The 13,386-nt window shown below is 33.7% G+C and overlaps 1 protein-coding gene across 4 annotated transcripts; it reads left to right on the forward strand.

Annotated features, from left to right (window-relative positions):
• The first annotated feature begins 4,232 nt into the window (after window positions 1-4,232).
• LOC134709241 (lysoplasmalogenase TMEM86A-like) lies at window positions 4,233-8,406 on the forward strand. Of its 4 annotated transcripts, none has more exons than XM_063569411.1 (2): window positions 4,233-4,334; window positions 7,644-8,406. In XM_063569411.1, the coding sequence occupies exon 2, from the start codon at window positions 7,647-7,649 to the stop codon at window positions 8,340-8,342; it is 696 nt and encodes a 231-aa protein (XP_063425481.1). In that variant the 5' UTR covers window positions 4,233-4,334; window positions 7,644-7,646; the 3' UTR covers window positions 8,343-8,406. The 4 variants fall into 4 exon arrangements, with proteins under 4 accessions (XP_063425481.1, XP_063425480.1, XP_063425479.1 ...); XM_063569410.1 differs by lacking the exon at window positions 4,233-4,334 and adding an exon at window positions 5,862-5,987; XM_063569409.1 differs by lacking the exon at window positions 4,233-4,334 and adding an exon at window positions 5,976-6,092.
• Window positions 8,407-13,386: the final 4,980 nt, after the last annotated feature.

Genomic DNA, 13,386 nt, shown 5'->3' on the forward strand with positions numbered 1-13,386 from the left:
GGCGTTAATATTGATTCACTAATAGGGTATTTGCATCGGAACTAAACACATTTATTAAAAAACAGTTGTTGGTATGACTCGGGGTATGTTCTTCTCATATATGTTATGATGGTATGATACTAAACCTCTAGCGGGAAAGATTGTGCCTGATATTCATTTGATGAAATCATAATCTTTCAATCAGTTTAATTGAAGTCTGGAGCTGGCATGTCTGTTGTTATTTATGTATAATTGTCATTTTGTTTATTTTCTTTGGTTACATCTTCTGACATCAGACTCGGACTTCTCTTGAATTGCATTTTAAATGTACGTATTGTTATGCGTTTACTTTTCTACATTGGCTAGAGGTATAGGGGGAGGGTTGATATCTTATAAACATGTTTAACCCCGCCACATTTTTGCGCCTGTCCCAAGTCAGAGGCCTCTGGTCTTTGTTAGTCTTGTATTATTTTAAATTTAGTTTCTTGTGTACAATTTGGAAATTATTATGGCGTTCATTATCACTGAACTAGTATATATTTGTTTAGGGGCCAGCTGAAGGACGCCTCCGGGTGCAGGAATTTCTCGCTACATTGAAGACCTGTTGGTGACTTTCTGCTGTTGTTTTTACTATGGTCGGGTTGTTGTCTCTTTGATACATTCCCCATTTCCATTCTCAATTTCACTACTTAATCATTTTGACATCGCAACTCTTCTGAAACCACAAAACAAAGTTTGCAAAACTTTATGATAAGGACATTCTATGTAGACGTGCATATCGACAAGAATTATGATTCAATTTTTGTCTATGAGTTATGCCCTTTGAACTTAGAATTTTGACCTAAATATTCTACTGCAGCAATTTTTTTATAGCAACTCCCATGAAACTGACAACGAAATTTCATGAAACTTTCAGATACTCCGGACATATTTTAGATATATATGTATGTGTTCATCCACAGGGAGTTACGATTCAATGTTTTTTTTCTAGGAGATGTGCCCCTTTGGGTTTACAGTTTGGGCAATAATTAACTAGATACATTGTATGCATCATGCTACGTTAGACAAATCCAGACAGCAAAACATTAATGATAGGGAAGGACACAATCGCGCATATTTTAGAGATCAGACGATTCTTTGAGTATAGTTTTTGAGATAATAGGCAAATCTTTTACCTCTGTGTTTTATTTTTTGCTACAGCGACCTTCTTATTGATGGTTGAAATTCCCAGATATGCTTTTAAAACTATGACTATCATAAAAATTAAGGTAAAATATGGAAAATATAAGAGAAAGCAGTTATTAGAGAAAATTTAAAAAAAATGTATACTAAGACGGACGGACGGACGGACACCACACTGATTATAACATCAGGTCATTATGACGGCTTTGTGAATTAAAAGTCCGTTAGTAGGATGTCACATTCAGTATCGATTGAACTATCGACTGTTTGTTGAATCATAGATCTAAGATTAAATCAATGTGGTTTGTCACGAAGTATGATTTTTTTATACTTAAATAAGAAATTTGTATCAAGAACTTAGTAGAAAAAGGGCAATCATGAATAACTAGAAGCTAAATTGTTCTGTCAATATGTGAAGCATTCAATTACACATACGGAATAGTATAATAAATGTAGAGGATAGATAAAACCCCAAGTTTTAATATTAATGTAAACTAGTGATGATTGCGTATGAAAATTTATGATACTTATATTATTTATCTTTTGCTCCAAAGCTGACTGATTACATTGTCGCGTGTGATGTCAAATAATCTTCTGAGTGTTTTTTCATACATTGTATACATCATTAGATAAACAGACTCTGCAATTGATGCACCTGTCCTAAGTCAGGAATCAGATGTTCAGTGTTTGTCGTCTGTTTATGTGATTCATAGGTGTTTCTCGTTTTTCGTAAGTGTATAGAAAAGACCGTTGGTTTTCCCGTTTGATTGGTTTGACACTAGTAATTTTTGGGGCCTTTTATAGCTTGCTGTTTGGTGAAGGCAAAAGCTCCGTGTTGAAGGCCGTACCTGGACCTGTAATGGTTAATTTTTATAAATTGATACTTGGATGGAGAGTTGTCTCATTGGCACTCATACCACATCTTTTTATATTTATCTATCCTTTTACCCTTATATTCAACATTTAGTTTGTACTTACATTTTCTTTTTGATGTAAATGATCCACAAATCTTGGAAGTTTTTTTTAATTTAACATTTGTATTTGTATTCTGGCATTTTGCTTTTTTCAACAAACTGAAAACGCCATTGGAAAAAAAAAGCAACCGAAAAATGACTGTTACTGGATACTTAAAAATTCCAAAGATTTTTTTAGAGTACATACAATCTAACTCTCTTTCATCTTGTAACAGTATTAACACATTTGACTTTACTTCTCTTTACACAAATATTTCACATTCCAAACTAAAAGACAAATTAAAAGAGTTGGTATAACTTTGCTTCATAAAAAAGAATGGTCAACGTAGATACAAGTATCTTGTTTTAGGGAGGGATAAATCCTACTTTGTAAAGAATCACTCTGATTCAAACAAAAAATTATCTGAAACCGATATTATCAAGATGCGTGATTTCTTGATTGACAAAATATTTGTTACGTTCGGAGGACGTGTTTTTCTACAGACTGTCGGCATCCCAATGGAAACAAACTGTGCCCCTCTACTTGCTGACTTGTTTTTTTATTATTATGAGGCTTACTTCATGCAGGAACTTGTTAGGAAGAAAGATAAGCAGTTAGCAATATCCTTTAACTCTACTTTCCGCTATATAGATGACGTTCTTTCACTAAACAATTCAAAATTTGGTGACTATGTGGAACGCATCTATCCAATCGAATTTGAGATAAAGGATACTACAGATACAGTTAAGTCGGCTTCATATCTTGACTTACATCTAGAAAATTGACAATGAGGGTCGGTTGAAGACAAAAATTTACGACAAAAGAGATGATTTCAGCTTTCCAATTGTGAACTTTCCGTTTCTAATTAGCAACATTCCAGCAGCACCTGCATACGGGGTATATATCTCCCAATTGATAAGATATTCCCGTGCTTGCATTTCCTACCATCATTTTCTTGATAGAGAGTTACTGCTCACATGGAAGCTATTAAACCAAGAGTTCCAAATGGTGAAATCACCCCTTCGTAAATTTTACGGACGCCATCACAAGTTGGTTGACCGTTATGCTATAACCGTTTCACAAATGATATCGGATATGTTCCTTACGTCGTAACTACAATCCCCTTCCCTTTCATGAATTTGACTATTTACCGGATTTGTAATCACATAAGCAACACGAAGGGTGTCGCATGTGGAGCAGGATCTGCTTACCCTTCCGGAGCACCTGAGATCACCCCTAGATTTTGGTGGGGTTCGTGTTTTTTATTCTTTAGTTTTCTATGTTGTGTCATGTATACTATTGTTTTTCTGTTTGTCTTTTTCATTTTTAGCCATGGCGTTGTCAGTTTTTTTTTAGATTTATGAGTTTGACTGTCCCTTTGGTATCTTTCGTCATTCTTTTAGTTACCATTATGTTATCTGCACAGTCAATATTCTACAAATTACATTTATTGCTAATAATTAATCTGATCTCTTCCTAAATGTGTAATATTTGTCGCTAGATATCTGACCAGCACCAATCCATCTTTTGGCGTTTGGTGTCATTGATTATCGCAGGATACGCTAGAAGAGCGCTTTAAAACATAAAGCTTTATATTTTACGTTGATAAACTTTTTAACTGATCTTGTATACAGTTAGAAGCATGTCAACAGGACCTTCCGTAGTTGATAAAAGTATTCACATACATACCATTTAACTACTTAACGATTAGTTATGTAAATAGAGAATGAAAATGTGGAATGCGACAAAGAGACAACAACCCGACCAAAGAGCAGAAAACATCCGAACAGTACATGTATTTAATATTTCCATTGAAACCTGAGACACGCTCCTTTGATTGAATGCAGTTTTAAAGAAATATCCAGTTTCTTTATGTAACTGATTACAAAACAGACATACCTACATATTGATTAACAAGACAACAAAGCATGATATACCATGTGCTATTTTATTCACGTTCTTATCTTTCTAAGATCTATATGAACTGTAGAAATACTCAATCAATAATCTAGACAACTACAACTTTACCGCTGACAAATGAGCTTACTTTGTAAAGCTTAATAGCATGTGATTTGAGAAAGTTAGGTACTGCCAGTACAATCAATAATTGTTTCTGATGTAACTTCGTTGCGCAGGTTAGTTGTCAGAATCAAGGACATTGTTGCGCTAGCCTTGAACAGTGAAGCCGTAATGGTGATATCTGATAGCGACATTCAAAGGTAAGTAATAGCAATGCAGTAGAATTTTATTATTGTACATTATTTGTTTTTCTGTTAAAACGAGTAAGATTGCAGAGCGTTATATTTGCTATTTTAAAATGTTTTTGATTGACCGCTTATCTATCTGATGACGCATTGGTATCTGATGATAGATGATATTCTAGAAATATTTGATTTTATATAGAAACAATAGAGGCTAATTTAACATGTTTCTTCACAATATACCAGATATTTATGATATACAGTAGTTTTGCTTTAAATAAGTGATGTTTTATAAAATAAGTATTTGAAGAAACCCATTAATTTTCAAATTTCTTTATACTTGTAATCACCATTGGTATCTTGTCATTGTCGACCTCATCGAATATCTCAATAAAGATATCCCCTTAAAAGATTTAGTAGCTGAACCGTGCAGTTTTTGCTGATACATGGTGTAGAATTCTGTGTAAATATTGATAAACAATTTTCAAGCGTGGGATGAACGTACACTAGAGAATATATAAGAATAAAAAACGTTTAAAAATGTCCCCGTAAGTCAATTTTCTGAAGAAGAAAAAACACTTACCCACTCGTTCGGAAAAGTATACGATTGAAACAGATTGTCGCATGCCATGCCATGTATGATAATGGATTGCTTGATTGATTGTTGGTTGCTTAACGTCCAGTGGCAAATATATAATGAATGTTCAGGACGATTTTTTTTTAACTAGAAACAAAAAATAAGTCATGTAATAGAGGCAGTGTGGCAAATTTGGAATGCCACGGGAAAATAAGGATATATTGAATAGGGACAGAAATTTAGCCTGGCAACAAATCACAAAAGGAACACATAGATTTTTTGCAAGGGTTCTTAACGGGGTTTGTACTCTCTTTACACGAAGCTTCGAATTTAACGTCTCTTTTCTGGCTTGACATCGAGTCTCGTAAGATGGAGCTCGATGGAACATGAGATCATCGATAATTGACGATAGAACATTTGACAATCGATCATAACGAACGAAAAACTCTCGGTTAAAAATGAAAATTAAGGGGGGAGGGACTAGCTTACATTGTTTGCCTGCAACTATTTTTAAAACCGAAGATATGTCGCTTAGCATAGTTGATCATACATTTCTTGTGTTTTTCTGTGTGTTGGGTTGCTGTTCATTTTTATGCATATATATGATAATAACATATAAGGGTTGTTGTATGGTCTTTCAATACTATCTATTTCAAAGTAAAGAACGTACACTTCGCAGCTAAGTAGGCATACAAAACATACAAATAAGAATAGTAGAATAAGCTAAAGTACTTTATTATCCAGATTTTGAAGGGCAATGCCCTTTAAAGGAGAATAGTTAATGGATTTATCCACATGATGCGTCGAAGACGTTCAGCGTTACTAAGAGGAGAAACAATCCATATTTAATATTTTATTGGTATATTTATGGCATAGTATATTTAAATTTTTTATATACGGACCGTAAAATATGAATGTATAAAGATCGAAAGATCAAGTTTAATTTTAAGTAAAACAGTGCCAAATATACGTAGACACCTGTTCAATATTTATAATACGCAATTGTGCAATATGTAAGCTTTGTACAATGAAGGTCGATTTAATAACAATCCGAACTAAGTTTGATTTAGTTTACAATTTATTGAAAGTGAAAGGTAAAGCTATTAATGTATTTAAATCTCGTTTGTACCTTATTTGCAACCACATGACTAAATATTATATTAAGTTTACTGCATAGATTCGCTGATAATATATTCAAGGTGAGTAAATATTAATTTTATCTTTGTCTGTCTGAGTGTCGACACACCCCATTGTACACATTATATCAAGGATATCCGTACTTGAAATATGGTAGGTGAAATTTTATATCTTTGTAGTTTAACAATTTTTTCAAAACATTCATTAAAAAATTTGATGATTAATAATTTGCACAATGCGCAAACGTTAAAGAACTTTTAACAAATGGTACTTGTTCGATATTGTGTAACACTCTGAACATTTTATGTCAATAAGCGTTTTATTCGCTCGTATTTGCCAACCTGTTGTCAAAGAACCAGGTTTAGTTTTCAATGAAGTGGTGTCACTTATTGATATTGTCATATTATAGAGAATCGAAGCTATATTTCCGGGTTCATTATTTAGAATAAGCAATTGATGATTTTTTTTATCGCAATCTTTTCTTATACTTCTATCAATGTAATCTCACATCGAATCTTATTTCGGTGGCCTTTATTGGTCCGATAATCATATTGCTCCAATATCTGTCTGCCAGGATTATCATTCTCAGAACAACCTACGGTCGCTCTGCCACCCATTATTACTTCACAAAAGAAATGGTCCACGGAAGTTGAATTCGTTTGATCCCTGGCTGCTTGCAAGTAGGGTTAAATTATCAAATGAAGTCGATGTTTAAATCAGATTTAAAAAATACCCCTTGAGACATCTTGATTAATGCAAAAAGGGAGCAGATAGGGGCAATCTCAAGCATAAGTCGAGGACAAAATAAAATCATCATGGCAAAAAACAGACAAACATTCAGAAAACCAAACATTTATCAAACTGAGCCCCGCTGAGAACAGTTAGATAAATTACTCCGTTAATCAGGGCTGACAAATATCTCTTGTTCACCTTGAAGACATCATCAGAATCATTAATCATCGATACGTGTAAATTTGATCTACAAATTGACCGAAAGCAGACATTTGAAATGAATATATGGAGTTTGTTTTAAACTGACTGATTGTTTACTGTTTGCTTTTTGTCCAGTGACAAATGGTTCATGCATATCAAGGACGATAACTAATTAACAATAAGTACAAAAGATCAGACCATGAAAAATGAGTGTAAATTGCATATGGAATAAATTAGCATTGCAACGGACCCCTAAAAAAGTGGCTGCATGGGTTCTTATCGTATTGGAAACTTGGCATTCCGTCCCATTTTTTAACTGATGAGGCTGCATGTTTATACATCCCGTACAATTAATCTTCATTACATACAACAGTATACGGGAAACTAAAGATTGCGAAGGATATAAACCCCATCGAGAACCTAAAAAACTAAGATAAGGAGTTCCCGCTCATGCTCTAAGTGGTTATAAAGCCGCCAAATATACTCGTGGTTATCTGCATGTGCCAATTTTTAAAAAATTTTATTAGGTCAACGTTAGAAGGGAGATAATTCAAATTGACGAAATAAAAAAAATTGTACTGAAATTTATTACGTCAATATCAGCCAATCAAATTGCTAGAAATTATCCTAAATCAGGACAAAGGAGTTTATGTAATAATTTATTGTTATTATTTTTACAGGACATGGATATGATGAAGACGAAGCTGTTAGGATACCTGCCTAAACCTACACTATACCCCTTCTATGGGACACTTCTTTTATACTTCGTGTTATACCAGCCCTTTATAGGGTATCCTCCTATAACATTCTTCGCCGCATTCTTTAAAATCCTTCCAGTATTGTCGTTGGCATATTTTGTGCGGTCCACCGTCAAAGGAAAATTGTCTGCACTTATGGACAATGACTATAAGAAATTCATTTTCATTGGATTACTAACATCCAGTCTGGGAGACGCATTTTTAGTGGCTCGTACCGCTCTCTTCATTCCAGGTATGCTGGTCTTTGGTGTTGCGCATTTGTTCTATATCTTGGCCTTCGAACCGTCCAGTGGCAAAAGCAGATTACAGAATTTGTATATTTTAGGATATTTAGCTCTTGCAGTGACATTGCACGCAGACATTGATAGTTTTATAATGTTTTGTCTTGTGATGATATATATGACATTGATCCTTGTGATGTCTTGGAGAGCGACAAATACATACGAAAGAACAAAAACATTTCCGGCACTGGCTGCATGTGTCGGTAGCATGTTGTTTATTTTCTCAGATTTCCTGATAGCAGTTGACAAATGGAAATTTTCCGTACCATTTACACAGTTTTTTGTGATGATAACTTATTATTCTGCACAATTCTTTCTTGCTTTGAGTACAGATAGATAGTTCTAAAATATAAAAGCTTATAATACAGACAATCATAAACAAATTTCAAAATAATACTTATACCTTTATGTTAGCTTTTTATTACATCATGATATGTAGCTTTATACATGTTATAACAATAAAATTAAGTGAAATACATTATATTTATTATGACAGCAGACACTTGTCTTGCTGATAACAAGGAAAAGTCGACAGAAGCACATGCAAGATATCAGATGTATATGTTCTTCGTAGGTATAATGTAAAAATATGATACCGATTCTATAGAGCACATGATAAGTGATTCTGGTAGAACCTTCATTGAGTACATTTGGGTCAAAAGAAATTGTGGATTTACATGTACATGTTACGTTAAATGCATAACAAACGAACCATATTATAGTAACAAAAGCTAATCAGAACACCCAAAGTTGTCTAAATAAATTATATAAATACTCATATCAGGGTTAAAATATTATACGCTAGACGTGCGTTTCATCTACAAAAGACTCATCAGTAAAGCTCGAATGAAAAAGGTTAAAACTGTAAAATAAAGCACGAATTTAAATATATATATAGTATTGAGGACACACAATTCCAACAGGTTTTTGCCAAATCCAGCTAAGGTAATCTTCTCGGACATTTGAAGTTTTTTAAACAGTTGATTAATAATTATGGCCATATCAATAATAATTAATGTTAAGACATAAGTGCTGACTACCCAGCTTGTGGTACCCTCGGGGAGGTATCACCCGCAAACATAAGCATCTACCTTTTGGTTGTAGATAAACTCTTTGTCCATTCGTTTGATTTTTTTTATCATTTGATTTTGCCATTGTCTTTTGATTAGGGACTTTCCGTTTTGAATTTCCTCGGAGTTCAGTATTTTTTCATCAGTGCAATCTTTGTTAGAGATAGTCGTAGCCTTTGTTTTGATGAGTTCTTTTTTTTAAACGGATGTGGAATTTGGGAGGCAGTAGATCTTTAAAATTTAAATACGACATAAAGGAAAAAAAACCCCAGCAAATGTTTTTTTTCGCCATCTATTCTTAAATATCAAATCATAATAATTAAGTTCTGGAAAATTGAACAAATTGAGATGTCCCATGGTTCTTTCTACTATTAAAACTCTACATGAAAAATGAATGAATTGAAATGTTTACAGACTTCAGAATTCGTTTATGAGCACAGGCACTTGTTTCTATGCATACGAAGGTCGGCTATCCATATAAATAGAAGTTTTTTGGATAGTTGACCTTCGTATGGATAGAAACAAGTGTCTGTGTTTATGTGCCTATTTTCATATTTCGGATGCAAAAGTAATTTTCAATAGATTTGACAAGAATGCAGACACATTTGGAATAAATCATTGAACATGCATAGTTATATGTTAGTTTCATCGCCGTGCAAGTTAGAAAATAAGAAAATTTCGTATAGTCAATAGAAAAGCAAGTGAACTTTCCATGACCTGAACTGTTACCTCATGCCATGACGACTATTTAAACCAGAAGTCTTAATATTTATATCCAGATTATTATTAAACTGACTGATCAGATTAGTAAATCAATAGTGTGAATATACACCCAAAGGAAAGCACTAACGGAAATTATGATAGAGAATCAAGGTATAATTTACGGTCGGCAGCTTTCAATTTCATAGGAAAAGATGAAATGTGTGAAAAACATGTATTTGAAAGTATCATCAGCAATACATAATTATTAGTGATTTTTTCCCATATATTCAGACAAAAATGAGTTTTCATTAGAATAGAACTGAAACAACAACCACAACATGAATAAGAAGAAAAAAAGGAGGAGGTATAAATACATAATACTGCCAATGATATTAGACAACAAGATGACCAAAAAGAAATATGGAGAAAAGACAATATTTAGTCCACAAAACACTTCACTGAAAAATAAAAAATTGGCGGAACATGAACCCCAACAAAAACCTTGCATATACGTCGCCCGAAAACCTGTTGATACAGTAAACGAACGCAAGATACTTGGATTTAATCACAAGAGTATGCTATCATTTTGGCTAAACATTGGCGGGTCAATATTATATTTGGACTACTAGTAAATAATTTGATCTTAAGAATAAAACTAAAGGCTTTACACCATTTAAGTAAAAAGTAGTTTGTAGTTTCACAAGATTATGTTTTTTTAAGTCTTTAAGCTTTAAATTGAGGGCCACAAGCAGTGTTTAGAACAATCAATTGTTTTTTTTACATCCTCACTAAGTACTTAGTTTAAAAATGTCATTTGCTGCTGTTAAGACTCGTTATCCAACTTCGACCTTACTGGAGATCAAGGAGCATATATTGTCTGGCAAACGAATGTGCTTTATCAAACATGACTACACGTGACCTTCAAAATTATATTTATTACTTGGTTTGTGCTAACATGAGCAACCGTGATGACGGGTGCCACATGTGGAGCAGGTATTTGTCTGCTCTTGCCCGAGTTCAGCCCCTTTTTTTGGTGGGGGTTTGTGTTGCTTACTCTTTAGATGTGTTTTGTTTACTATTATTTATCTGTTGGTCTTTATCTCTTTTAACCATTGCGTTTACACTTTACTTTCGACTTATGAGTTTGAATGTCTCCTGGTCTTTCGCCTCTCTGTTAATATATATTTTTAAAACTGTTTTATAATACCTTTCTGGCCGAAACGAATTTCCTTTTAGCCAAATTGTTACACCAATTAGCTCAAACGTTGATCTGCCAAAAAAGACAATAGGTGTTAACTTGGTTATTTTTAAATTGATTTTCGTTTGCCTAACCTCACGTTGCAAATTTCATATATAGTGTGACCATGAGTACAACAAATTTGTTCTTCAAAATTGGTCGATCGAATGAAAGTGTGTAAATATAGACTGTCATTTAAAAAAAAGTTGGCCTGTGACAAAAGTTTTAAAGCAATATGCTACAAACGGACCAGTCAAAAAATCTATAAAAATAAGAAGATGTGGTCTTTTTGTTCTTTATTTATCTTTTAAATTTGATATATAAACCATTACTGATTAGTCAATATTTGGTAATACTTGTATTCTTTTGGTGTGGCTCGGTACTTATGCATCCCACCAATGTGTTGTTGTGTTGTGGTCGTATTTTGTATACTTGTCTTTCAATTTTGCCTAATTGCTTTGTCTATATGATTATCTGTTTAAAGAATAAGATTACAACAAACTGTTCTCCCTTTTTAACACGTTTACCTATTATATAAAAAAGAAGATGTGGTATGATTGCCAATGATACAATTGTCTACATGAGACCTAAATTAGTAACGGCCTCATATACATGTCTAGTTTTTTTTCACATATCGTTGTCAATATAATGGAATTTATGCGACTGTCTGTTGTTTCGGAATAAACGTTTGGAACAATGCTGATATTTCCGACGTTGAATAATTAAACCGAAGTGCGTGATGTAGCAAATGTAACAAGACTGTTAAAGATCACTTTGAACCAAATAAAATTACATAACTATCACAGTCCCTTATTGGTTGTGTGTTTGTCTTTTTCACTATTTGCCAAGTAAAAATGACAAATTATTGTACACAAAACTTAACATAGAAAACTAAATACCAAACAACATGAACCCCATTTAGAACTTGGTATGCTCTTATGTGCTCTGTTAGGTTAAGCAGACCCTGATCCACATTTGGTAATCGTCGTGGTGCTCCATTTAGTACAAACCCGTTAACAAGTCTTAACTTGGTAGGTCATATTCGTGAAAAGGGGACAATATTGTAGTTACGACAATAGGAACTTATCCGCTAGATCTATGAAACGGATATTCCATTACGGCCAACCATCTCGTAATGGCGTCTGTAAAAATCACAATTTGAAACTCTTTGTTTAAAAGCTTCCTAGTGACCATTTAATCATTGTATTTAGTTATCATGCGATTAACGTTTAACGACTGATTAAAATTAATCATATGATTAGTTTAATCACATGTTGAACAACAAACTCCAGAAACCATCTATCAAGGAAATCATTATTGGAAATACGAGCCCGTGAATATCGTATCAATTGGGAGATATATACTTCGTATACAGGCGCTACTGGAATGTTTCTACATAGAAAAGGAAAGTTTACAATTGAGAAGCTTAAAAAGTCTCTTGTGTCGTAATTTTTTTTTTCAACCGACCCTCGTTGACAATTTCTAGATTGTATCTTCTTTAATATAAAAACGAGAAGATATGGTATAATGTTCATGAAACAGCTCTCCACCAGAAACAAAACGACGTACAAGTTCAGCAACTATAGCTTTCCGTTCGACCTTCAACCAAAAACGAAAGCCAAACCGCTTAACAAGCACAGCTTACTGTTCTGTTTTTGTCTATTGCCTCTTAACCTCCCAATATTGTATTTTCCCCCTCCTACCATTTTCGTTTGACTTTTTCATTTGCTATCAAAGACCCATATTTATTTATTAGATTTTGTTTCACTTTTTTTCCTATCGTTTCTTATGTCAAATTGTCAATACGTTTGTGTGGATATAAAAATATATATAATCTGTCAGGAACTATTACCAAGATTTATTAATTTCTGCAGACTGATTTGTAGTAGCACCTACCCGATTACATATTTTTGAATTCACCTGTCTTTCAAATAACCATTCAATATCTAAATATGACACATAGGAAAGTCCCCCCACCCCCTTTTAGTAAAAGTCGTTTAGAAAAATATTTTATGCTTAACGCGTTGTTTGGTGCAATGGTAATAAGTTATAAAATGTGCCAGGCTTATGCTTTAATATGCTAAGCGCGTTTCGTCTACATTAGACTCATCAGTGACGCTCAAATCAAAATTGTTAGAAAGTCAAATACGCACAAAGTTGAAGAGAAATGAGGACCGAAATTCCTCCGCTAGCCAAGGGTTCCGATCCACTCCCGCTGTCTTCACCCTTGGCGGATTGAGATAACATTTGTGATAACAATGTTGCGCCATCTATCGGAAGATAAAAATCACGCCAATTCCGAATACAGTAGTCTTGACCAATGGTAGCACTTGCACTCTTCAATTTGGAGGTGAAAACACGGTAGCGTCTAGATT

This window comes from Mytilus trossulus, chromosome 3, assembly GCF_036588685.1.
Source record: "Mytilus trossulus isolate FHL-02 chromosome 3, PNRI_Mtr1.1.1.hap1, whole genome shotgun sequence".
Classification (NCBI taxonomy): domain Eukaryota; kingdom Metazoa; phylum Mollusca; class Bivalvia; order Mytilida; family Mytilidae; genus Mytilus; species Mytilus trossulus.